Source organism: Drosophila kikkawai, chromosome 2R (genome assembly GCF_030179895.1).
Source record: "Drosophila kikkawai strain 14028-0561.14 chromosome 2R, DkikHiC1v2, whole genome shotgun sequence".
Taxonomy (NCBI): Eukaryota; Metazoa; Arthropoda; class Insecta; order Diptera; family Drosophilidae; genus Drosophila; species Drosophila kikkawai.
The window spans coordinates 21,259,050-21,285,228 of NC_091729.1; the positions used below are offsets into that span (position 1 = coordinate 21,259,050).

General features: G+C 44.6%; 6 protein-coding genes across 14 annotated transcripts in view; 2 read left to right on the top strand and 4 right to left on the bottom strand.

Annotated features, from left to right (window-relative positions):
- The first annotated feature begins 4,727 nt into the window (after nucleotides 1-4,727).
- On the top strand, nucleotides 4,728-6,971 carry ppk6 (pickpocket 6). The gene is made up of 5 exons (XM_017181700.3): nucleotides 4,728-5,116; nucleotides 5,175-5,911; nucleotides 6,333-6,450; nucleotides 6,650-6,759; nucleotides 6,825-6,971. The coding sequence occupies exons 1-5, from the start codon at nucleotides 4,728-4,730 to the stop codon at nucleotides 6,962-6,964; spliced, it is 1,494 nt and encodes a 497-aa protein (XP_017037189.1). The 3' UTR covers nucleotides 6,965-6,971.
- Nucleotides 6,972-6,991: 20 nt separating this feature from the next.
- Nucleotides 6,992-8,558, bottom strand: l(2)k09848 (lethal (2) k09848). Its single transcript, XM_017181701.3, has 3 exons — nucleotides 8,362-8,558; nucleotides 7,260-8,298; nucleotides 6,992-7,196 (listed from the first exon to the last, which is right to left on the bottom strand). The coding sequence occupies exons 1-3, from the start codon at nucleotides 8,447-8,449 to the stop codon at nucleotides 7,058-7,060; spliced, it is 1,266 nt and encodes a 421-aa protein (XP_017037190.1). The 5' UTR covers nucleotides 8,450-8,558; the 3' UTR covers nucleotides 6,992-7,057.
- Nucleotides 8,559-8,754: 196 nt separating this feature from the next.
- On the top strand, nucleotides 8,755-9,948 carry LOC108085109 (pseudouridylate synthase TRUB2, mitochondrial). Its single transcript, XM_017181587.2, has 3 exons — nucleotides 8,755-8,963; nucleotides 9,019-9,231; nucleotides 9,293-9,948. The coding sequence occupies exons 1-3, from the start codon at nucleotides 8,834-8,836 to the stop codon at nucleotides 9,895-9,897; spliced, it is 948 nt and encodes a 315-aa protein (XP_017037076.1). The 5' UTR covers nucleotides 8,755-8,833; the 3' UTR covers nucleotides 9,898-9,948.
- Nucleotides 9,949-9,956: 8 nt separating this feature from the next.
- Nucleotides 9,957-11,793, bottom strand: SmydA-5 (SET and MYND domain containing, arthropod-specific, member 5). The gene is made up of 2 exons (XM_017181586.3): nucleotides 11,398-11,793; nucleotides 9,957-11,344 (listed from the first exon to the last, which is right to left on the bottom strand). Exons 1-2 carry the CDS (start codon nucleotides 11,739-11,741, stop codon nucleotides 10,039-10,041), a joined length of 1,650 nt encoding a protein of 549 aa, XP_017037075.1. The 5' UTR covers nucleotides 11,742-11,793; the 3' UTR covers nucleotides 9,957-10,038.
- A 127-nt stretch (nucleotides 11,794-11,920) lies between these two features.
- Ars2 (arsenic resistance protein 2) lies at nucleotides 11,921-17,088 on the bottom strand. Of its 8 annotated transcripts, none has more exons than XM_070283652.1 (8): nucleotides 16,977-17,088; nucleotides 16,458-16,609; nucleotides 16,214-16,392; nucleotides 15,878-16,154; nucleotides 15,200-15,266; nucleotides 13,191-15,142; nucleotides 13,021-13,125; nucleotides 11,921-12,177 (listed from the first exon to the last, which is right to left on the bottom strand). In XM_070283652.1, the coding sequence occupies exons 2-8, from the start codon at nucleotides 16,598-16,600 to the stop codon at nucleotides 12,108-12,110; spliced, it is 2,793 nt and encodes a 930-aa protein (XP_070139753.1). In that variant the 5' UTR covers nucleotides 16,601-16,609; nucleotides 16,977-17,088; the 3' UTR covers nucleotides 11,921-12,107. The 8 variants fall into 8 exon arrangements, with proteins under 8 accessions (XP_070139753.1, XP_017037071.1, XP_017037070.1 ...); XM_017181582.3 differs by having other exon boundaries at nucleotides 16,214-16,404; XM_017181581.3 differs by having other exon boundaries at nucleotides 15,878-16,157; nucleotides 16,214-16,404.
- Nucleotides 17,089-22,387: 5,299 nt separating this feature from the next.
- EcR (Ecdysone receptor) overlaps nucleotides 22,388-26,179 on the bottom strand; it is a 66,036-nt gene continuing 62,244 nt past the window's right edge. For both annotated transcript variants that reach the window (XM_017181584.3, XM_017181583.3), the window contains 4 exons: nucleotides 24,154-24,671; nucleotides 23,941-24,084; nucleotides 23,725-23,877; nucleotides 22,388-23,657 (listed from right to left, as the gene is read on the bottom strand). In XM_017181584.3, coding sequence (XP_017037073.3) covers nucleotides 22,539-23,657; nucleotides 23,725-23,877; nucleotides 23,941-24,084; nucleotides 24,154-24,671 — 1,934 coding nt within the window. In that variant the 3' untranslated portion in view covers nucleotides 22,388-22,538. The remainder of the gene's footprint in view (nucleotides 23,658-23,724; nucleotides 23,878-23,940; nucleotides 24,085-24,153; nucleotides 24,672-26,179) is intronic.

A 26,179-nucleotide genomic window follows, 5' to 3' on the forward strand; every position in this document is an offset into this window, starting at 1 on the left:
TTAAAAGTTTCCCGCTTTTCTAGTTCATCTTAAATTTTCAGCTGGAGGCATTCAGCCGGTAATGGCCAAAGCTCATTTGCTTTAATTAGCCGGCAGAATTATCGACTGCAAGCCGTGCCCTTGCATTCGCACTGCCAGCTCGTGACTAATTAAAATTCACTCAGAGCTGTTGAGCAGTGACAACAATGGATCTAAGGACGATGGAGTTGAGGACCGCCGTCGAGTGAACAGAATTGGTTTCTCCTCTTCTCCCTCCATCCATCCCTGGGCGGAATTCCTTTAAATTCGCATTTACTTTCCCATCTACGACTCCCGATTCAAAAGCCTTTTGCTGGGTGCTGGGCCAGCACAAGTTTGGCATTTTATTGTCTCGGCTTAGAAGCCAAATGCAGGGAGATTTCAACACCCTAAAACTTCCGCCTCGAGGAGCAGGAGGATGTGCTGGCAAACATGGTCTTTCCGGACTCACGCTCAAGCGGCAAAGTTCCTGCAGTGAGGAAGGCGACACTTGAAAGGATACACGAGCGTGTTTTTGGTCTCCGGAGAGCAGAAGCTCAACGTGTGAGAGTGCCCTAACTGGAGTATGTTAGGCAAAATAATGTCACTGAGGACGTGTTTTAGCCATTAAATTGGTGGAGTTGAAGATGGCTCTTACTACTTCACCCACACCGCACTCTCAATAGTTTGCTTCGGATTAGAAATTAAAGAGGAAACTCCTAAAGCATTGCATACCTTCTCGAGCTCCAAAACAAAGCTTCAATCTTGAAATTTTCAGTACAAATTCATCAATTCCCGGGTTCCAAGCAACAAGAGCACAAAACGAAACATAAAGTGGACTGTTTTAGTTTAGTTTTTATACCCTTGCAGGGTATTATAATTTCAGTCAGAAGTTTGCAACGCATTGAAGGAGACGTTTCCGACCCTATAAAGTATATATATTCTTGATCAGCATCAACAGGGGAATCTTTCTAGATATGTCAGGAAGAAATCGATTTTTTGGCCAATTTTGCGAAATTTTATAAGGGGTTACATCATTAAAATTTTTGATTTTGATAAAAAATTGAATTTTCAAAATTTTTTAATGAAGTATGCAGATTTATTAATTGTAAAAAATCTAGCGCAGAACAGTTTTCCGATTTAAAATTAATGCTCTTTTGGCCGAGTTATGATATTTTTAATTTAAAAAAAAATCAAGAAGTTTTTTAATATAAGCAAGAAAGGAAGCTAACGCCGAAGTTTGTATACCTTTGCAGATTGCAATTGGATCACTAAGAATCGAGCCATTCTGGTTAAATAATTGATATTATTCGAATTGAATTTCATTCACTTTTGGCTGCGTTATGAACCTGAAATTAGTTTTGTTTCTGAAAAATTATCAAAATAAATCGCACCATTTTTTTAAATTTAATTGCAGCAAGCTGCCAGGAACTGAAAGCGGGTGCCGAAGGCGAGACAGAGAGCGTTGGCAAGGAGGATCAGGACGAGGAGGAGCAGAAGTGGACCAAGTGCCACGAAGACCGAGCCGAAACCACTGGGAAGGACCTCCGACATTCCCACATGTCTCACCTTTTCTTCTTTTATTTATTTAAAGCTGAAATAAATAATAAACCTAAAATCTAGATGCGCTTCACTGACAGTTAGTGAGATGGCATTTTGCCCAATTAATGCAATATAGCTAGATGAGCATCACTGACAGTTAGTGAGATGCCATTTTGTCCCAATAATGCAAAATAGCTAGATGAGCATCACTGGCAGTTAGTGAGATGCCTTTTTGTCCCAATAATGCAAAATAGCTAGATGAGCATCACTGGCAGTTAGTGAGATTCCATTTTGTCCCAATAATGCAAAATAGCTAGATGAGCATCACTGGCAGTTAGTGAGATTCCATTTTGTCCCAATAATGCAAAATAGCTAGATGAGCATCACTGGCAGTTAGTGAGATTCCATTTTGTCCCAATAATGCAAAATAGCTAGATGAGCATCACTGGCAGTTAGTGAGATGCCATTTTGTCCCAATAATGCAAAATAGCTAGATGAGCATCACTGGCAGTTAGTGAGATGCCTTTTTGTCCCAATAATGCAAAATAGCTAGATGAGCATCACTGGCAGTTAGTGAGATGCCTTTTTGTCCCAATAATGCAAAATAGCTAGATGAGCATCACTGGCAGTTAGTGAGATGCCTTTTTGTCCCAATAATGCAAAATAGCTAGATGAGCATCACTGGCAGTTAGTGAGATGCCTTTTTGTCCCAATAACGCAAAATAGCTAGATGAGCATCACTGGCAGTTAGTGAGATGCCTTTTTGTCCCAATAATGCAAAATAGCTAGTTGAGCATCACTGGCAGTTAGTGAGATGCCTTTTTGTCCCAATAAAGAAATATAGCTAGATGAGCATCACATCCATTAAGCCTGATATATTGCCTCCCAATATTGCAAAATAGCTACATGAGCATCACTGATGCAAAGTCTGATTTTATAGCCTCCCAATATTGCAATATAGCCAGATGAGCATCACTGCCATTAAGCCCGATTTTATAGCCTCCCAATATTGCAATATAGCTAGATGAGCATCACTGATGGAGATGAGCATCACTGATGCGAGTGAGCATCACTGATGCGAGTGAGCATCACTGATGCGAGTGAGCATCACTGATGCGAGTGAGCAAATTTTTTCATTCGATTTGGCCGCTTTCCAAACTGGGGTAACAGGCGAACAGAAACCAGCAGCAAGCAACTGAAAACTGGTATAAACTGTTATAAAAACTTTTGGGCAAAAATAATAATTGGTATAAACTATTATATTTCATTTTATGCATTTATACCTATTTGTTGCCGACAACAACAGCTTATGGCAACAACAACCTTTTTACAACAACATCCCTACAGCAGACCATCCATCCAATCCAAATTTCCGAACATTTCCATGCAAATTGCCCGTTTCCCAAATTGGGGTAACAGGCGAACAGAAACCAGCAGCAAGCAACTGAAAACTGGTATAAACTGTTATAAAAAGTCCAAGTTTCAAACCATTTAGCAGCCTGAGCAAGTAAGCGGATACTCAAACCTTTTGAATCCAAATTTAGGTGTTATTTTAAAACTGCACCTGGGCACACTGAAACTGAGCCGGCGCGAGTTAGCGGAGACTCAAACCTTTTGAATCCAAATTTAGGTGTTATTTTACAACTGCACCTGGGCACACTGAAACTGATCGTCGTTAAATTCAAATTCAAATTTGGCAGTTAAATTCAAATTCAAATTTGGCAGTTAAAATATTTAAAATAATTTAAAATTCAACAAAAAATCCCTTCTAAAAATAAAAAAATCTGAAAAAAATGTTAAAAATTCAGAAAAAAAATTAAAAAATTTTAAAAATTTTAAAAAATTCGAAAAAAAAATTTTAAATGCAGAAAAAAATTTTAAATTTTAGATTTTGCTTTCAAAATAATCATTTTATAATACAAAATAATATTTTTCTAAGTCAAGGAATCATTTCCGACCCCATAAACCATATATATTCTTGATCAGCATCAACAGGGGAATCTTTCTAGACATGTCAGGAAGAAATCGATTTTTTGGCCAATTTTGCGAAATTTGATAAGGGGTTACATCATTAAAATTCGCAAAAATGACCAAAAATGTTGATTTCTTAAAATTTTAAATTTGGTATGCAGTTTTTTTTAATTAATAAAAACTAACACAAAACTGCTTTCCGAATCGAAATTAATGCATTTTTGGCTTAGTTATGATATATTTTAATTGTTACCTGCAAGGGTATACAAACTTTGGCTGGCCAAACTTAGCTTTCTTTCTTGTTTTTATTTAAATCAAAATTCACAGTTAAATAATTTAATTATTTAAATTTGAAACGATTTAAGTGTTACTATAAAGATACCCTGAATAGAGTTAGTTTTCGAGGACGTTTGCATTCTATGCGATACGACAGTAGTCGTCCAATGAGGGCTTCTAATGCCAATTGTTTTTATGGTTATATTAAACTATTAAACTTCATCTTTATTTCCATTGTCCTTTGGGAAATCCGGATATTCCAGCTGAACTCCCTGGTGGCAAGTAAAGTTCGGGCAGCAGTAAGGAAACGGTACAGTTTTGCTTGTCTTTTCCGTATCTAATTTGCATGTTTCATTGGCCAAGGGCAATGGGCCGCAATCTTCTACTAGCTTCAGCAGTTTGGTATCGTAGCGACCACAGAATGGAGTCAAGTCTCAGGATTTTCCTGGCTCAACAGTTGAACATCGCTCGAAAAACTCTTAAAATGTCAGCAGGAATAAGACGTTTGTATATTTATCTATAACTTTAACATTTTTTTCAGCTCCACTAAGAAAAGGAGCCATTAAAGTTGGTGTAGCCAAGGCAAGAATAACAAAGTGAAAACGGTTGCTTATTTTTTACGAGATGCCTCTGAATAGCAGCAAGTTAAGTCGCCAAGTTATGTCTGTGTGCAGCGAAAGTTCACAATAAATTAAGAGTAATTTCAGATCTAATAGCTTTATATGTCTCCATCGAATAAAGTTTACCAGTTAATTATACATCGTCTATCCTGGCTACCAAATTAACACTAATGCCCTCAACAAGTGACAGACTTTGCTTTGGCCACACAAAGTTGGAACTCAATCAAAGTATAATTTAACACACAACTTGAAGCCATTAGGCGGGGACACAATCGTGGCCTTAAAAAGCCTGAGCCGCAAACGGCTGGCACATAGTACAAAATGATAGACACGGGAAAGTGGTCACCACCTGGCAAAAGGAACTCCGGCGGCAACGGAGGGAATCGAAAAAGGGAGCCGAATTCCATGATAGGGGCCATTCTGGCCACTTTCTGGGAGTACACCGAGCGAACCAAGGTGAGCGGCATGTGGCTGCTGCGTCGGAACCGCACTTACGGCGTCTCCAGGTTCATTTGGTCCTCGGTGCTGCTGCAGTTGCTCCTACTGAGCATCTACCTCACCCTGCTGCTCTGGCTGAAGTTTTACTCGTACCCCATCCTCAACACCATCTCCAACGATCTCTCCATCACGGATGTGGCCTTTCCGGGCGTGACCATCTGCAGTCCCAAGGTGGTGAACTCAGAACGAGTGGATCGCTACGTGAAGACACTGTGAGCCGGAGTCGTCTCCCCCATGCCACTTCAACTAACTGTTGCTTTTGTTTCTCAGCAAGATTCCCAAGGAGTACGACATCGCTGAGGTGGCTGCTGGATTCGAGTTCCTCAACGCCTTCACGGACCAGAGCTTTGAGCCTCCTAGTCACGAAAGCTTCAGGGCTACGGATGCCGTGCTGCGGCTGAATAATGTAACCACCTGGGAGGCAGCCATGGCCGTCAGTCCCGGCTGCTCCGACTACGTCAAGCGCTGCTTCTGGGGCCACACGGAGTTTCAGTGCAACCAGAGTCACGAGTACCTCTCGTTTATTCCCACGACGGCTTACCTGGGTCCCTGCTGCTCCTTCAACTACAATCCTCGCAACGCCAGCTTCGTGCCGTTCTCAGCCAACATATTTGGCATGGATGGGGGTCTGACATTTGTGGGGGCGGAGGGCAGCGAACGCAACCTCAACACTGGGCTCATCGTCCTGGTGCATCACCCCATGGACTATGTAACGGAGTCGGCTGCCTCGGTGACCATCACTGCGCGATCGGAGAGCTTCGTGGAAGTGTCTCCCACTGTGCAGAGCTCCTCGGTCGAGGTCCTGGAGTTGTCGGAGCGGAAGCGTGACTGCCTCATTTCGGATGACCTGCGCCTACGAAACTATAGGCAGGCGGCCTGCCTCCTCGCCTGCCAGACCGAGGCCATTGTGCAGAAGTGCGGCTGCCACCCGTACCTCCTGCCCATCGTGGGTAACAAGTTCAAGGAGTGCAACTTGAACGACACCTTCTGCTACTCAGCCAACTACGGTGGGTGGGCCCGAAAGTGAAAATTCTCTTACAGATTCCTCACTTTCTTGGCTGGCAAGGTCGCTCACGTCGCCCACGCACATCATATTGAATGGCTGACAGGGTTACGAACCCTCTCCGCCGGCAGCTTCACCAAGTCTACCAAGCCGAGTTTTCCATATTTCTGCTCCTGCTCCTGCGGTGACTGTGGTTTCTTGTATATGTAGCTTTTACGCCATCGTCATCCCTGCTGTCGTCGGTTGTGCTTGCTCATGTTTCATAATTTATATTAAATATTCAGGATACTCACGTGCACAGGACTCTGCTTGATATTCTGTGGCTTGAACACTTCTGCAAATCGCTAGGAAACTGCTTTAAGAGCATATCGTTCTGCATGAATATGCAAATATAAATCCTTCTCCTTTTTCTTTGCCTCTTGCAGACAACTTTAAAAGCGTGCGCTGCGACCAGTGTCTGCCCAACTGCTACGATGTCACGTATTCGACTCTCTCCTACAAAACGGACCTCAACCAACACCAGTTCTCTGTGAGCCGCTACTAGTGAGTAATTGCCAATGCAAAGACCTTTTAATAGCAAGATAAGTAACTTGAATTTTTCGTGCTGTCCAGGTTCTCTGGAAATTTGTGAATTTGGTGTTGGCATGGAAGTTATGCATCTTTATATTATAGGTCTTTGGCTAAACTATATTAAATATTATCTTAAAAACTCTACTTAACTTAACTCTACCCCCTGCAATAGCTCTCCTGAGCTGCTGAACAGCGATAGCTTTGTACTTAGGGTCTACCTAGCAAAGCAAGTAGTTCCAGTGATTCGAAAAGTGACCGTGATGTCTTGGATTGGTCTATTATGTTAGTGACTATACATATATATATTATAATACTTACCAAGCTCTAACAATTCCCTTCAATTTCAGCGGATCTGGGTGGCATTTTCAATCTCTGTCTAGGCCTTAGCATGATCTCCGTGGTGGAGTTCTTCTATTATTGCACCTACCGCTTCTACATCAACTACCAGCTCCAAAAGGCCCAGCTGCCAAGGAAGGCGTGGCAGTAGATATCACTTTTATCCATAATTTTTTATCTATAATCTTATATTTAAAACTTTTCGTTAAGCTATGGAACTTATCAACACGTTAATAAATGATGTTCACAACTTTTTCTTTTTAGTTTTCAGAGATGTGTTGGGGGCCTTTCGCTTCTGCTTAGTCTTTTTCGACTTTTTGGGCGCCTCCTCTTCCGCTTCGGCATCGTCGTCACTATCGGCTGCACTGTCGCTGTCACTGTCACTAAATGGAGCAAGGTTATTCATTAGTTTACTGTGTCCTAGCTTTGGTGTTCAAAATACTCACCCCACAGTGGGCATCTGGTCAAACATATCCTCGTATTCATCGTCCAATGGCGTTGCCTTGATTATCTTATCCTTCTTAGGTTGGGATATCTCTTCCGCCGTAGTCTCCGCTTCGTCGAGTTTCTCGTCCTCCACCTGCCGTATGAGCACCTTGGTGACCTTAGACTTGACATAGCACTGGTAGAGCAGAACAGTCGAATCAGCATCATGGATTCGCACGTAGCGATCCAAGCTAGCCGAGCTCAAGTACCGCCCGGTGGCATCCAAATGAAGATCGCTGATGCCGCCGGTAAATCCCTTGTAGGTGTGCACATGAGTTTTCATGCGCCGAGTGTCAAAGGCCTTCAATGCACCCATGGTGGTGCCCGTGTAGATGTAGTTACCTCGGGCCACCAGAGCCGCAAAGCTCATACCGTGCTCTTCGCTGGCAAAGCAAGCCACCGGCCGGCGCTGCTTGCGCGTATCGTAGAGGCGAACGTACCCTGTTCGCGAGCAGGTGGCCAGCACACTGGGGCCGTCCACGAAGCCGACATCGCTGTCCCAGACTGGCACCTCCAGTTGCAGATAGTCATTGGGCAAGTTCTTGGAGGTGAAGATCTGTTTTCCGTCTGAACTCAGATCGTAGACCTTTAGGTTATTCTGTCGCTCCTTGCCACCGGTGGCCACAATGTTCCTTGACTGTAAGCACTGACGCAGATGATCCATCTGAGTGCCCGTACTGATGACCACAGGCTCGGCAGCCTCATCAGACCCCAGCTCCAGGCTTTGTATCTCTCCATTGCCAATGCCGGCAATCAGTTTGTCATTGAAACGGGCCAGACCCACGATGGGGGCTGCCTTGAAGCTGACGGTTTTCTTGGAACCGCTAGCGTCCGCCAAGGCATGCAGTTCGGCAGTGTTTTTGGCTCGACCTAGCAGGATCTCCGTCTGAGCCTCGTCGCCAAAGGCCATGGAGGTAACGCGAGATTCCTTGTCCAGGGCACTCAGGTCGCTAAGGTTGCGTTGCCCATGGGGCGAGTCTTCCGAAGCAGGCAACAAGTCTGTAAAGAGTTCAAAGATGCATTGTAAGTGCACTGATGTTGGCGCGCAACAGGCAGTCTTACGTTTGAAGGAGCCCGTGTGTGTTCCCACGAAGAGTTCATGTTTCGCGGTATAGTTGGGGTGCTTGACATTCGCCGTAGTCCACTTCATCGTGTTTTTTCTGGGCTAATTTTCAGTAAATTAAGCAATTTCCCACGGAGTCCAGAAAAAACAAACTTTACACGTGCAGCCCGGTTAGTGTGACCAGCTTGCAAACTCAAAGATAAACCAAAAACTGCCTAACTTTAAATATGTTTTGTTTATAGATTTCATTAAAAGCAAAGGTTTATGTAAAGACTGATAATAAATTTAAGGTTTTTATTATATTATAAAATCTTCTTATTGCTTCTTTTTGTACAAATAGCTTAAATAACCAAGACTCTAGAATTTCGACCAGGGCTGGAATCCCTTGCGCTCAGCTGTTCTTGCGTATTTACCAACACTGCACCTTAATTTAAAAACAAAACTATTAATTTATGTAATTTTTAAGCATAAATGGCTCTTACAAAAGTCTACGATGCCGTCACAGTGTTTAAACACCTAAACGGCATTTTAAATGTGTACAAACCGGCCGGCATGAAAGCCAAGCACGTGCGCAATGCCATCCTTAGCAACATTTGCAAAGGTAAGAAAGAGTTTCCTTGGAAGTGTATTCCTTTTAATGACTTCTGTTCTCCCAGGACTCAACGAAATGAAGCAGCGCGAGCTTAGGAAGCTGCCAAAAGACACACCGCTCCTGGGCACTGGCACAGCCGCTGACAGCGTACTCCACAACATAGCTAACAATGAGGATCTCTCGGACAACATCCTGTCTGTTGGCCCGCGCTACCTGCCAAGGGACATACGCTGCGCCACGGTTTCTAGTCTGGGCGATCACACCAGCGGGGTCTTGCGTGAGTCCGCGGCATGTTCTTCTAATTCAAGAAATATTCATAACTAGCGCACACATTACAGTCTTCGGGATCAACAAAGGAATAGGACAGTCCGGTTGCCTTCGGAAGAACCAGCTGGTGCGAGTTTACCACATCACCGGCTGCATGGGCACCGCCACAGAGAACCACCTGCCAGACTCGCACGTCACTGTGCGTTCCAACTACAGGCATGTATCTGCAGACAGGATCAGTGGCCTGGCCGCCTCCATGCAGGCATCGCATCAGCGAAAGATGTTTGAGCTATGTGGCGTTGACCTGCAGACCCAGGAGGCCTATGAACTGGCCTGCAAGGGCCTTATACGTCCATCGGACGACAGTCAGCCCGTTATCTACGGCATCAAACTGATACGCTTGGAAGGACCTTACTTTACTCTGGAACTCCATGGCATCAACGAGACGCAGGAGTACCTGGCCGCCCTGGTGCATGACATGGCCCTGGAACTGCGCACAGTGGCACACTGCTCTCAGCTGCGTTGCGTCCGTCATGCCCACTTTGATGTCAGGGATAGCTTGCTGAGACACGGCTGGCACTTGCCTGGAATCATGAAGAATCTGCGACAACAGAGGGATATTTTAAGAGAGCACCCAGAGCTTTTAAGGCAGGAACGAGTGGAGTTGCATGCGTGAGAGAGTTCCTTTAAGATTTGTAAATAAAAAAGCTTAGAAATTTGTAAGAAATTGTTACGACCCTCAATATTTTCTTTAAATATTTATTTTTTAACATTTACAATATCCTTTTAGATCACTTCCTACTCCAAATAGTCCAAGTTACTTGTTGTATGCCAGTGTCAGCACTAGTTTTTCGCAATCAAAGATCTCCCTCTGCAGCTTGTCACTCAACTTTTTGCCAGCCACCGAGTCGTGCTCCTTTACCATTACCTCTTGTGCCTCCTTGAGGCGGGCCTGAGCTTGCTCCAGAAGTGAAGCTCCCTCGGCGGGAGCTCTACGTGCTTGCTCTTCCAGCGCGTGGGCAATTTCAATCAGAATGACAGTTACATAGATGGCCAGCTTGATACTGTAGGGATCCAGGCGCCTACAAACATCGTAGAGTTCATTGCATAGGCGCAGCTTTCTTTCCAGCTGCCCGCTGCTGAGACTGGCCAGCTCCAAGCCCGCTTCATTGCCGTATAACTGAATCAGCGTGTGCTTCAAATTGAACATGTGAAAGTGGTTGGGATGGAGCATCTGGGAGAGCCGCGCCAACAACAGTTCCACCTCGTTGGCGCGAGGGCACCCGGCCAGCATGCCCTCCACCTGATCCGTCATGTGAGTCTGTAACTCGGACACATAGGCAGCATCTACGATCATGGGGCAAGTATTGCACTTCCACTGGGTGTCCTCTTCCACCGGATCCACCGGCAGATGTGTGCCACTACACGTCTGGTTCACATCTCCCAGGCAGGCCAGAGCGCTGACATAGCTCCCGTACTCCGTGGGATCTGTACAGCGCGGGCAGTGGCAGGTGAAGTGCTTGGTCATGCGCAGGTGATGCTGCCGCATCTGAGTGCCCCACAAAATGTTGGTGTAGGTAATCTGCAGGTGATCTCCCTTCCGGAGGTTGCCACCCGCCCGTACAGCGATTTGCTGGGAGATGGTGTCAAACTGAAAGTAGCAATTGGGCTGGCAGGCGTGCTCCATCATGCAGGCCTGCCTAAAGAGTCCACTGAGCTCAACTCCTGTTGGAAGCTCGATTACCATGTAGTTGGTCTCAATGATGCCACACAGCCTATGCAGCAGCTGTGTGCCGCTTTCCTCCAGAAGATTGGGCTTGGTCTGTCTAAGGCGACGCAAGAATCGCTTATCCAGGTAACTAACTACCCGCTTCTCCGCCTCCTCGTGAAGTTCGGTGCCTTGGCGCTCCTCTTCGTGCGACTGCATTTCCAGCAGGGCCGCCCATTTCTCCGGATTCTGGCGCTGCAGAAGCAGGCACTTCAACACCAGCAGAGCATCGCCCCTGAAGTAGTCGTTCAGGGAGCGGGCATCGGCCCGGCCAGCGGGAGCCGGCCCCAGGCTAAGCACACTGCATTCTAGGGCCTCGTGGGTGCAGGCAGGGCTGCAGACTGGCCAATGGCAGCTGGCAAGTGAACGGACCTTTTAATGGAAGCCATTGGTAACCGCTTGACTCACCTGCGACACTGGTGCTTTCCCACGCGGCAAGGCGTATAGCAACCCACACATGGAACAATGGGGGCCTCCTTTTCCGCCTCCGAGAGATACCACTTGGGCCCCACTACCAGGGGTGGCTCTACGAAAATGATTTGATTGGCAGCAATATCCTGAGTGGCCACCAAATACCGGCCCAGCTGGGGGTCTTGCTCCTCGCGGAAAGGCCGGCAGCAGCGCTTGTGCTGCGGCCAGTGCTGCTTTTGGTGCTCCCGATCGCAGTAGCGCACCAGCTTGCAGCGGGTACAGGCCTGCGAAGCAGCCACTCCGCACACGGGACAGTTCAAACTCAGCGTGCTCGACCCCATTTATATACTTTTCCGCGACGTTACGTGTGGAGGTTTTCTTTTAGACTGATTTTTATTTAGGATTTCAAAAGGCGGCGAACTTATTTTTAGACAGTTTCTCCAAACACTAAACACTCTCTCTTTCAACCCAGAAGAGCGATGATATTAATCTCTCTCTCTCAGAACCCAGGAGCTCTCTGTTTACGAAATAAACTACTTTGGATCGCTCTTTATTTGTGGCATTCTTCCGTGAGATACAAAGGTACATATACCGTACAAAACAGGCGTCAATTGAAATAACTTAGAGTGGTTATTAATTTAGTGATTAGCGATGTGATATACAATTTAGTTTTCATTTAGTTTTCAATCTGCGCACGACTATGTACTCTAGTACGGCTCTTGCGGCGCGTCCAAGTCCCGGTAGTGTGATCTGGGTCGATAATCAAAACCACCGGGTCTGTAAGCAACGAGAATGAATGTAGACTTTAGATTTTATTTGTTGGTGGAGTAAAGCACGCCATTAGGGAAAAGACACACAGGATACAAGACGGACTCGCATTTATTTCGGGCAAATAAAAATTGGCAACGTTACTTTGTCGGTTACTTAATACAATTGGCATAATATTGTACATGAAAACGGTACGGGTACGGTATCGGGGTATCGGTAGTCGCATGTATATAAACCTCTTTTATATGCAGTTGATACTCTTCCTAGCATTAGCATTGCTTGAATTGCGTTTAAAACTTGAGCTCGCCAAACGTTAAAGTGGGTTTCTCTCTTTTTTTTTGGATTGCATTTGTATTTGTGCTAATCAATTAGTCAAACATATCGGAATTGGCAGGCGCATCCAAATCATGGTAACCGATAAGCCGGCGCTGGTGTTCCAAAGGCAATTCTCTGCAAAAAATTTGCGACACAAGAAAGTTGTGACAAATTTCGATTTAGACCAACAAAATGAGGGGGGAAAAAATCAAAGTACAAAAAGGGGGGTAGAGAAGGGTTACAACCTGTCTAAGGCAAATGCTGTCTGTCGTTCGTGGGTGGGGGTGGTGAGGCTGGTCAGACTAGGTTTTACTGTTGTCCCAGTCCGCCGCGAAGATTATGATGGCTTAAATGGGTGTTCATGTACCTATGTACCTGTGAGACGCTTGCCATAAGGCAAGGAAGGGAAATGTGTGGACTGGATGCTATTATTAAACCGTACTAAGACACAGCCACAATTGCATCAATACATTTATGGTGGGGAAGAAGGCACACTACACTACAGATGGAAGAAGGCACAATGAATGGGATACTAACCTGCGCGCTGGTGGGAAGTTGCGTCCTCCACGGCCTCCGCCCATCATGGGCGGTCCAAATCCATACGGCATGGCCGAGAACGGCGGATACATGGGCTGGCGGTAGCTTTAAAAATAGTAAAAAAATAGATTAAAAAAAGATATAAGAGGTTATTTAGAGGCTACACTCACCCTCCACCCACTCCACGACCAGACTCCGCTTCAGGGCGCTTGGAGCTGCCAGGATGTTCCGGCAGCTGCGGTCGCTTTGGATCCCGCAGGTAATTGTTAAAGTACTGCACCTCCTTGCGCACTTCGTCCACCTTTTCCTCGTGCTTGTTGAAGATGTGCTTGCGAATAAACTCGGGACCCTTGAACTTCTTGCCCGACAGCGGACATAGCCACTTGTCCTTGGCCAGCTCCTGCGTATTGGCCTGCACGAACTTTTCCACCTCGGTCTCGGCATCCTTTGAGCCCAAGTCCTTGATCTCTTCGTCGCCAAGCAAAGCAGTTTTTGTAAGGAACTGCTGCAGCTTTCCTTCGTACGTCTTGATGTATTCCTGTACGTCATTATTTGTGACACGTATGGGAGCAGGACCGCGGGCATGGATAATGCCACAGCGATTTGGCATCTCGTCCTCGTACGGATACTCGCAGTGGTTATAATAGTCAACGGAATGAACGATGCGCAGATAGAGAACCAGTCGATCCAACACGGCCAGCAGCTGCTCATCGCGTTCGATGGGCTCGCCCTCGTTGTCCTTTTTGTCGCCAGTCAGGCCAAGGAGCTCATCCTCCTCGGCGGAAGCCTCTTCAATGAGGTAGTCGGTGATATTTTGCAGCACCGGATTCTTAGAGTTGAAGCCGTAGGTGGAGCTGCTTCCATTAGCTGACGATTCGCTGGTGGCAGCCCCGTCGGGGCTCGACTCTGTCCACAGCTTGAACCTGTCATCCAGATTCATGGCGATCTTGGCGCACAGTTTGATGTCCGATCGCACAACCTGTTTGTGTGCTGTGATTCCGTTGGCTGGGCGCACGCGGCGACTAAGATCCCGATTGACAATGGCCCCCATTTCGCAATCCCGCAGACGTTGATTGTTTAGGCTCCAGCAAATCTCTTTTATGTTTACGTCCCGGATAAACGTAATCCAGCCGCGGCGATACCAACGGCGCTCCACCAGGGGATCGGCAATAGCCACCCTCAAATAGCCACTAAAACGAGTGCAAATGCCTTCGATTTCGGCCCTGGTTATGGAAGGTGCCAGGTTACGCAGAAAAATTGAGGAGGTGCGATGCAGGGCACGTGGCTGGCCATCTTTTAACTTGTCCACGTCAATGGGTTCGCTTTCCTCCAATTGTTTTTCTTCGGCAGCAGATTTTTCTCCGCTGTTCTCAGCTTGGCTTGACCCACCATTTTCTGTCTCCATTTGCTCGGCAGGATCTGCCTGCGGAGAGCTAACTGGCTTGCCATCTTTGTCTTCGGTGGTTGCTTCTTGTGGTTCAGAATCTGCTTTCTCTTCTGTCTCCGTTTCGCTGGGCCTTTTCGGTGCCTCCTTTGCCTTGGCCGCTTCCTCTCTGTCTTTCTCAGCCTCAGCCTTTTGTTCGCTCCTGAGTCCATCCTCCACATCGTACTTTGCCTTTAGCTTGGCCTCATCCTCATCCTCCGAGCTGGAGCTGGAGTCCTGGTCAGATGAGGAGCTGTTATCATCGCTGCTGGTTCTCTTGCGCTTCTTTGTTTTCTTTTTTGACTGCTTGCCCTCCGCGCTAGAATCGATAGCTTTTGGTTCCTCCTGCTTCTCCTTGGCATCCTCGTCATCCCAGTTCTCCTCGTCGGAGTTGGCGGGCTTGATGATTTTCCGTTGTGGCGAAACCACCAGCGGCAAAGAATCATCCTTCTCTTTTTTGGGACTCTTGCTCTGGTCATCAGTCACCTTGGCCGAGTCAGCAGCATCCAGTTTTCGTTCGTAGACTGGCGGCTCTTTGGGCTTCTCGTCAAGCACCTTGAGGTCCTCATCGGTTCCGCCCTCTAGCTTGATGACACAAGTGTCCAGCACACGAATGAGGGCATCGGCCTGGGAGGAGTCCACTTTGACGGCGTCAATAGAACCGTTATTGAGTAGCTCCACGAAGACATCAGTACGTCTCTGGAAATAATGTGAATTTAAAATGGATATCAAATTGAGGAAATGGAAATATCTTACCTTTAGGAAACCACGCTGCTCTTCGCTACGTTTGACACTGTCCTCTGGGTGGTATTTGTTTTTGAACCTGGAGGTAAATAATACAAGTAAAATACACGATTAACAATCTTACAAAATTAGTTTTCTCCACATTTTTAGTGGTTTTTTGGGTGAACATTTTGTGTACTTTTTCGCATCTGTCGCCCGGCTGTCGATAGTAAGATTGGTTATTTTTCAGTGGTTTTATAATCTTAGATAGGATTGGTTGTTTCTCAATTATCACCCAAAGTCTTACCTTTCAAGCTTTGCGCTTTCGTTATTTATGGGATTGTTTTATGGTTATTTTGGGCTTTTGCTCGACCAACGAATATCGAATTGAAATAAATCGCGGTTTAAAAATGTGAACACACCTCGGCATTGCTCGCCGGGTAATTAACAATATTAATTTAGTGGATATCAGTTAGCAGCTCTGCGAGACCGTGCAGTCGCTTCCAGAGAAGTCTCTGTCTCTGTCTCACAAACCCAATAAGCTGCAGAGAAAAACTTAATATACAGAAAGTTATGAGTTCCGAGCAGGCAAATGGCAAGGCAAATGGGGAACCACGCAAGGGAGCCAAGTTGCTCAGGCTGAGATATCAACGAGATCGAAGAGGGTGCACTGCTTCGCATCGGAGGCTCACCGGTTGGCCAGCTACTAACCATTCCTCGTCCTTATGGGCCACGAAAAACTCGTTCAACTGTTGGCGCTTGAAGTCCGTCTTGTACTCGGTGTACTTGCGCATGACCTCCGAGTCGGAAATGTTCTCATCCTGCGTGTCCAGGAACTGCTTCAGGGTGAGCATTGCAGGCTGGGTTAGCGTATCCCCGCCGCTGCTAATGGGCTCCCTCGCCGGTGGCACGTGACCGGCATGGGAGTATGCCGAGTGTATCGACTGGTAGTGATCGTTCCAGGCCTGCATCAGATAGGGATCATAGCCTGCTGGGAAAGACAATCCTTTGTACTTCTCTCGCCTAAACGAGTATTATTGAACCTACCACCGAACCGGGGATTACCGCGCACATCTCCATCGCCCCAGTCCGGACGCATTCGTTTGGCAGGGGGCAAATCCCGGCCGGGGGATCCATAGCGTGTCCTTGGCCCCGGACCACGATAGTCACTGTAGTCGGGCCTGTGACGGGCTCCTCCGCCGCCGCCTCCTGCGGAAGCGCCGCCCCTGAAGGGATTGCTGTAACGTCAAGTGCTGTCGTCATGTAATAGTTGAACAGCGCCTGCACTTACCGCTCCGACCACTCGTCCCGGGCTCCCGCCGAACCGCCCACTGGCCGCCGCTCGTCACGGCGCTCTGTCCGGTAGCTGTCACTGCGCTCCCCGCGGAACTTGTCGCGCCGCTTGCGATCGTACTCGTCCTCAGAATCGGCCATTGGTGGTTTCTGTAAGGTGAAAGGGTAAGTGAAAGCGGCTTGCACTTAACCTCACTTCCAGATGCTGCAAGTTGGCCAGTTGAAAAGATGCACAAGTACCAAGAACTCGACGTTTTACATAAAACAATGCAAGTTGGTCAAGCGGAAGCACAATTCTCGTATTTGGGGCAATGTTCAGATGTGTTTCTTTGAGTTTACGTATTGTTTAAAGCCGCCATCTTGCCGCTTGCACACAACAAAAATTGCAAGTGTTTTACTGTTGCTGTTTTACATAATTAAAGAAGTTGTTGAATCAATAGCTTAGTAGACGCGACTTTAGCGGAATAGCTGAATGGTTGTGAATATTCTGCGGGTTTTTCTGTACTTTTAGAATTACCTTTTCCTATTTCAACTAAATTTTCGGCAAAACAACAAATTGAGGAGCTGGAATCAGGGTTGCCAGATGAAATTTTCCATTTTAAAATCTGGGCACACCAGAAATTATTTGCTAGTGACCAGTGTTGCCAGATAAAAATCGTAAAAGCGCGAGTGCGTTGCCAGACTTTTCGCTTAGGAGCGACCAACGATAGTACGATAGTACTCGATAGCTGCTTATCGATGTCTGACTCTGTCCAACAACCACCACTAACCGCCGGTTTTGATTTTGTTTTTTATACCCTTGCAACGCAGTGAAGGAGACGTTTCCGACCCTATAAAGTAAATATATTCTTGTTATTTTTAATTTAAAAAAAAATCAAGAAGTTTTTTAATATAAAAAATCCGATTTTATAATACAAAATAATATTTTTCTAAGTCAAGGAATCATTTCCGACCCCATAAACCATATATATTCTTGATCAGCATTAACATGCGAATCTTTCTAGACATGTCCGGAAGAAATCGATTTTTTGGCCATTTTTCCGAAATTTGATAAGGGGTTACATCATTAAAATTAGCAAAAATTACCAAAAATTTTGATTTCTTAAAATTTTAAATTTGGTAAGCAGTTTTTTTAAATTAATAAAAACTAACACAAAACTGCTTTCCGAATCGAAATTAATGCATTTTTGGCTTAGTTATGATATATTTTAATTGTTACCTGCAAGGGTATACAAACTTTGGCTGACCAAAGTTCGCTTTCTTTCTTCATGGAAATGTTAAAAAACAGGATCACAATTGAGCAACATATTTTAAATATATCATTTTTATTTTATTACACGCTTCATATATCGTATATATATACTTTTCTTTAGATTTATGTATATGTATATATTTACAGCTTAGTTGTACAACTATGCAAAGTTTAATTGTATTCTATGCCTAAATAAAGTTGTTAATTATTAAATTAGTGGCAAAAATGTTATTATTTGCGCCCAAACAGCATCTGCCGTTGATGATGCGCCAGACCGTTAAACCCAAAATCGGCTTCGAATCGTTTGTAATCGTCTCAATCCATATTCACCCCTCAATCCTTCAATCTTTGAAGTATAAAAGTTGTTCTTCTTGTATTTGTATTGTGTTTAGTAATAATATTAACGTTAAGTGAACAAATTTCCAAATTAGATTACAGTTTCGTACATATAAGTTATTATTTCTAGATACATATCCCAAGTGTATTTAATATTTATGCACCTTGTGAATTCATCCACTGTCGATTCCGGGAAAATAAACATTTAGAATTAGGTATGCATATGCTTGTAATTGTTTAATCAGTTTAAATGCTAACAATCTCTACATCTCTCTCGTTATCATAATCTGTAAACGCAACTCAGGGATATGCGCAGTGTGTGGGAAAGAAACTAAATTTGGGGCTTTAGGTTCAATCCTGCGGATTGGACTTAATGGAGAAGTAATAAATTAGCTGGCAGTGTAGCGTACAATAAATAATAATGCTAGTGGACTCGGAAAACTACTTATTGGCAACCATTCCCTCTGGCAGGGATCAGGGTTCCTTCGCTCTTCAAATGGTTTTACGTATCTCGTGTGTAATGGTTTCTGTTTACAATATTTTCAGTATGCTGATTAGACTTTAGATTATCGATTTTTGCTGCATTTGCTTGCATTTCGCGTAACACTAAAATGCCATCAATTTTCAGTTTTGTATTTTGTATTCTTTATTTTTGTGTTTTCAGGGAAAAATGCTTTACTCTCTAAGTTCTTTGTCCTCGAACTGTGTGCGCTGTCAATCCATATACGTATAGGTTCGGACTTGAACATATACTCGGATTCGTATATTGTTAATAATTGTATATATTTTATAGATATTCCTTTTACCATTTAATTTTACTTTTACTGATTGCTACACATTGCAAATGAAATTTGACGTATCTATTCTAAGTTCAAAAAAATGGAGGCGGCTCGAAAACTTAGAAAATCTGTATGGTATTTAGATCTCAATTTCGATTTGGCAGTGAGAAAAACTAAGCTACCTAACTCAAGGCAAAGAAAGAGGCGACTCTTGCTTCGATTTTAGTTAATGGAGAATTACCAGAGTCCCATATAGATACATATGTATATATCGTAGGCCCGTAGCTTTAGCAAACCAGGTACCTCTAAAAAGGCTTTTGGGGGTGTTTTTCGTTTCAAGTTAAAAGGGAGAGAGTGCGTTGTAAACGAATCTAATAACGGAAATAATAACTTTGTTCAAGGTATATATTTGTTTTCATCTGTTCCTGCTCTTGCTCTGCTGCTAAGGTCTCGCTTGTAGTTACATTTATTATTATAATGCTCAAAACCTGTCAATCATTTCCCCCGTCCGTCTCCGTCTTCGTCATCTGCTCCATCTGCTTAATCATCTTTTGTTTCGCTTGAGGTAGTTTTTCAATTCAGGATCAATATCTACAAGTTGAACACAAAATGCTTGTACGCGGTGTGTCAGTATGGGTCTTAGGGTTATAGTAGTTATAGGGGTCTCAGGCTGTGTACACGGTCGTGGGTCCTACATAGTTGGGCCTAGTTTGTTGGGGCAAAACAAGTTACGAGTTTACACATAACAGAAAACAGTGCATAAAAATGAAACAAAGTCTAGTTGCTCTGCGTTTCGAATTTTCAAAAATCTACATAACGATTCTGTTTTTCCGCTTATATTTTCTTTTTCATTTGGTTTTTATCTTTTATATGAATGGATCTGTCAACAAACGGTTGTTACTTTATACCATACAATCTTGTATTTTCGTAATTCATCAGGTTGCATTATTTGTATTGTTGTAAGTCGCGTTCTTTTTTTTTATAATTCTTACAGAGCGAGGGCTTTAAATATATTGTTTATTTATATATAATAATATACTATATGCGTATGTACAGATCTTAGGCGTGACAATGTATTTTATTGGAAAGAGTTACCGAGGGCCTATCGAGGGTATTAATATGCTTGCTTATATCCTATAATCAACACTCAACTTGGGTCTGGAATCGTAATTATATGGTTTTTTAAATATGGCGAAAATTGGGGTTTAGCAAATGAATGGCTTTAACTGTTACACTTTAATGCTATTATATAGCGCGTCTTTTCTCCCGCAAATAAATTAGATTTCAACCAGATATACACGACTGCTCTGCTTCGCTCCTCCTGACCACCACAATTTTCGATTACTTTCCCTCGTTCTTAGCCAATTTCACAGCCATTTGCTTCGTATGCAAATATTTTCAAATTCTGAATTTCTAGCTCCTAAGTCTTTGCTCACATCCCAAAAAGTCGTTACTCCTATATGGAAATTATATAGCTGGTAATTCAAAGGAAAAGTATAAGGTAAAATAAAAACACTTTGGATTTTGGTTTATGTTTTTTGTGTTGATTTTTTTGCTGTTTTGCTTTCGCTTGCTTCAACATATTTTTTTCATATATATTGTGTATTTTCGCATCTTCCACTCGTAATTAGGTAAAATGGTAAAATTAATCCGTTTTAGGATAGAGTTTGCTCTTTACATTAGGTGTAGAACTACAAAACAAGTTATGCGTAAATGTATTTATTTGTAGATTTTTAATAATAATAATAATAATTGAACGTAAGAATCGTACCTAAGATTGTATATAACCGAGACTTGTAGTGAGTTCCGATGAGCGGGCTTCGTCGCTGGTTCGAGTGTCTCCTGGGAGGCCCCCCAACGATTCATATAGTATGTACGAATATTACGATTAAAAATAATTCACTGATTTCTGTTTGTCAAAGTGCTGGCTACATTTAATTAGAATTTTCTCGTTTTGGGGATGTGCTCGTTTCGTATCGATTTCATGCAGCTTTTGTTCATCCTTACACAAATTCATTTTATAAATTAGATTCTCTTAAGACTTTACATGTGTGTGGCTGTGTGTGTATGCGTGTGTTAAATTATAATTAAATTAATATTAGTAGTAAAAGTAAAAAATTGCACAGTTCAAGTAGAAGCTACGTAAAGGTGTGTATGTTCTTCCTACTCTTTATACAATAAAAGAATTTCACTTTTCGATTTATGTTTAATTTTATTAATATTTTACAGTGGTTCCTTTCTCGTTATCAAACACAAATTGCTACTAAAATTAGAATAAATTTGATTTAAGTTAAAATAAGGCCAACAATTTAAAAAAATGTACACTTCATAGCGAAAAGCAAAAGAGTTTGGAACCAAAATTGCATATAATTTCGTTTATAATTGCCAAAGTATAAAAAATTTGCACTTTTTTTGGGGTTTTTCATTAAATAAATTTTGATTTTGCCAAATTTGCTGTAGTCACTCACTCACACAAATTTTGAATTACCAATGTAAATTTTATAAATAAATATTGAAGTCTTTTGGTTTATGTGTTTATTAGACGCGTGTGTGTGTGTGTCTGTGGGAGAGCTATCAAAGTGATCGAAAACTATTTTCCAGGGTAAATTTTGTTTTATTTATTTTCGACTTAATACCTTTTGATGCCTTTTGGTTTTTGAGTAAAACTCCAATCACTTTAATTTCATATAAAATTGTTTTGAAAAAAAAATGCCTAAAAACATTGCCAATTCCAAGGGATGTTGGATTTTGTTTGCGAACAATTTTTTTTGTTTTTCTTTTGGGTGAAAATGATAAAAATCTTACAGTTTAGACTTTCGTTTTTAAGAAATATAAAGGGGGGGCATAATAAAAATATTTGTGTATTCCGTTATTTTGTTTCGCATTTTTGTAATTTTTTTTCAGTTTCCTTTCGTTATGATTAAAAAATATTTATAAAATCAGTCCAAGTTTTTCGTGTTTTTGTTTTTTTTTTTTTAGAGTTTGTTGTTTGAATAACTTAAATGTATTTAGTTATGGTAGATGTTAATGTTATTATCGTAGTTATTATTTTCATTTAACAGGTTTACTCGCTCCACTAGAGTAAAGATTTAGATGTACAGTTAGGTATTATACAGTTGCATTCATTAAGTTTACAGTTAGTACATATTATTTTATATATTTTTAAAATATAAACAATCTTTATTCTCTTCTCTCTTCCCGCTGTCCGTGCACTTCTCGCTCTCCCTCGAGCGGAGGATCGAATTGAAAATCAAAATTCGAGAATTTATTGTGGGAATCTATCTTGCACTGCCCACAGAAATATTTTATTCTATTATTTCGCGATTTTCAATGGGTCTTTCCCCCTCTCGATTCGACTCTTCCGCCCTCTCTTTCCCTTAATCGTCGTTGAAGCTTGATCTGGGGTAAGCTTTGTGTAACCGTTAATAGTTTTCTTTATCTTTTGTAACGTAAGGATAATGCCTAAATCTAATATTTGCAGGCTTAAGACTAAATAACTGCATTTACGCTCGTCCACGGCTATTCACTTTGCCCTCGCTGACTTTGTTCCCCCGTAACACCTCCATTCCGCCCTGGCCACGATTCGTGGCTGGTGTCTGGGGGGTAGGAGGAGGGGAATCTGTGCGTCCAGCTGCCCTTCTCAGTCCAGGAGGACACCGATGGTCTGGGGATGTTGGGGGTACTGCTCCTGCTGCTGGTGGCGCTACGTCTGCTATACCGTCGTCGAGTGCTCCGACTTGACCGCCACTCCACCGATCAGCTGCTCCTGATGCGGATGCAGGGCAACGCCCATTAGCGCCATAGCCGTCTGAGCATTCGCGTACATGCTTACGTTCCCGCCCACCCCTACACCTACGCCCACTCCCACTCCGACTCCGTTGCCACCGCCTCCGCCCATTGCCACACCCGAGGTGGTGGAGCTGGCAGGAACCGCGGCCGTGATACTCGTGGAAGAGGTGGCCGCCGCCGTCGTGGGTCCCATGGCTCCCCCGCCGCCAATGTAGTCGCTGCTCGTGCTGACCGCAGACACGGAACCAGAGGCGGTAGCGGGTACGGAGACAGGAAGATGCTGGGCCTGGGGCTGGAGCTGTAGCTGAGGTTGGAGCTGCGGCTGCAGCTGAGGCTGGAGCTGTGGCTGTGCCTGTGCCTGCGTCTGTGTCAGCGACTGGTGCTGGGCCTGATTCGGGAGCTGAGGCTGAGGCTGATGCTGGGCCGCTGCCGCCGCAGAGGTGGACGCAGACTCCGAGTCAATGCCGGCGGTGATGGCACCACCTACGGAGGCACGCATTCGCTCCGCTCTTTCGAGACGCTCGTTCTCCTCCTGCGTGACCTGCAGGTGCGACTGAACCGAGGGCGGGATGGCGTGCACATCCCAGATCTCCTCGAGAAACTTGGGCAGCTTGCGGTTCTTCAGCTTTAGCGAGAAGCACATCTCGGCATTCTGGTTGCCCAGGGTTCGCAGCTCGGTGAGGATGGATAGGAGCTTGGCGTAGAAGACGAGGCTCATGGAGTCGCCGCAGTGGCGGTTGAGTATATAAATGCGTAGCGTGTCGATGTAGTAGCTCTGGATCGCTTCGACTAGTTGGGCCTTCTCCAGGCCCGGCCGGTCCGAGAAGATCACAATGGCAGTGAGTAGCGCGTATTCGACATTGTCCACCTTCATTGAGAACATTTGGCGGCAGAAATGCAGCAGGTCTTCAATATTATCGGCCATGCCGGCCATTTTGTACGAGTCCCGCGTATACGATCTGTTGTTCGCGAAGAATATGGAGTCGGAGTTGTGGTCGTACCGGCGAGCCATGCGCAGCATCATCACTTCCGACGAGCAGGCCTTAAGGATAGATATAGATAGTTAGTTGGTAACTAAGCCAGCAGAGGATTGGCAGAGTAGTACATACCTTCAGTAACGTTATCTGATCCTCTTGGGGAATCTTTGTAAACGCTGGTAAACCCTTTGCAAATTCAACAATCAACTGAACTGTGAGTATGGTTATTTCGGTGATGTGCCGAAAGCTGACATCCGTCTGGCTCTCGTTCTCATCGGGTTGACTCTGCAAAATAATGGTTAGATGTTAGTTTTATCAACATATTTTATGGGATTCAAGGTGACCCACCATTATACGCCTGAGATCCTCTTCGGATGGCTGCTCGTAGCCATCCTGGTACCAAATTAACTTGTATATAACGGCCAACTGATTGTACGTTAATGGAGGTATATTGCGCGCTTGACACTTGGCCAAAATATCATCAGGTAGTAGCTGTTTCCAAAAAGAAAATAATTTTCAATAACAAATAACCTAGCAAAGCCTTTGATTTTAAATACTTACCGGAATTGTGGCATGCTGGGGCGCCTCGCATGTCATCAGATCGAGAATCTCCTTCTTGACAAAGTCATGGGAGTTGCCGGTTGAAAGGCTGCCACCATTGCCGCCATGCTGCGAGCTGGGCGAGGTGGTCATCTTGTCCTTCTCCTTCTGGGCCTTCTTCTCGCGCCGCTTCATCGCGCACTGGTTCTCCGGGACAACGCACTCCGGCCTCATGCCCACGGCCAGACACTTCTTCAGGCGACACTCCTGACACTTGCGCCGCATGTACATGTCCATCTCGCAGGCACGCCCAAACTTGCAGCAATACACGGCGCTCTTTGTTACGCTGCGCCGGAAGAAGCCCTTGCAGCCCTCGCAGGTCAGGGCATTGTAGTGATAGCCGGAGGCACGGTCGCCACACACCAGGCACAGCTCCTCCTGCACCCGTGGCGCGGGTCCCTTCTTGCTCTTCTTCGCATCGCAGCTCTCGTTCGCCGAGTATCCGTTAAGGCTGCTCGAGGGCGAGAGATCATCGCGACCTGTTGGGACAAGAGATGAAAGGGGAGCAGCTGGTTAGTATGGATTATTTCAGTAGGCGATCCATAAAACATTAGACCCCAATAAATAAATTTAGCTGTCACGGAGAGTTCTATGTTCTCCGCCATTTGCATGTTTTGCAAGCTCCGAATCTGTATCTGAAACCAACTCCGACTGGACACGTTTGCTTGATAATCTGTGCCGCTGTATCCAATGTCTTGCGCTAGGGGTTTGGCAACGCCCCCACGTTCCAAGCCCCGCAAAAATTTAAAATTCAATTAACGTTTTCGCTCAGAGTCAACCGAACGGTGTACGAAATGTATCCAGCCGTTGGAAATCGAGCATAGGAGTGATTGGATAGAGGGAAAGTCATTAGAGGGCGAGTTTCAGGGTCTTTAAAGAAAGATGGGAACTTTTAGACGATAAACATTAGGAGAATTCTTGGAGATTTTATTTCAGCTTAAATGGTTGTTAGGTGAACATTAATTTCCATTTAATTTTCACATCAAAAAAGGCTCTTAATTATGATGATCCTTTTTACACGGGGGCAAGATACATAAATTCGACGTCTCCTCTGACAAACTCAACAGAATAGAGTTTAATAAAAAATGTCATAATACTTTCTGCACTTCTATTTCTGTCTGCAAATCCATCAAGCCATCAAGCCCCATTATCGATTACGTTTAAAAGGGGCTTGCACGAGGCATCAGTAACTATGAATGGCCCTGGAGATACATTATCCGAATAGTCACGTTCACAGCACTCCCACAAAGAGATATAAAGGAATATCAAGTGCAAGTCTTCTTCCTACAAAGGCACTAACGACGGACCCTGGAGTGGGTGGGGGAGCATGGGGATGTGGATGTGGGCGTTGGTAGCACATAAGAGTATAAAAAGATATGAGAAAGAGGCTTGGTGTTGTTGCAACAGCCAAGACAGTGACAACAACAGAAACAGCAAGAAAGGCAGACACACAAGACACGGCTCAGACACTTGGCGAAGGCGATAGCCACGAAAGAGGAGAAGAGGACGCGGCTAAGACGTCACTTGGCCACAAGTGCACCCACCCTCTGCCGCCTAGCCCCCCCTCCCTTGTTGTGCTTCAACGGCAACCGAGTGCAACGCAGTGCATTGTCGGCCTAACACAGTTTTCCGTAACCAGTATTCACCATATTCTGCACCTCCACGTCCACATTCACGTCCTGGATCCCTCTCCCTGACCGTTGCCTGCCATAAAATATTACCCATACGCCCCGTTGTCTTGGCTACTTTCCCTCCCTTTTGCTGCAGTTGCTGCGTTTCAATTTCACTGCCACCACTGACAAACAGCGGAGAGGAGCGGGCAGCGGGGGAGCGTGGCAAGTGGAATAAACGACGGCGTCATGCAAACTTTGTCTGCTCCAGCGACTCATGGAAAATGGAAAAAAGGAAAATGGGGAGACGCCAGCATGACTGCATTTTCACTGCACTTGCGAGAGAGCTGCTGCTTTGGCAGGGAAATCGTGTGGTA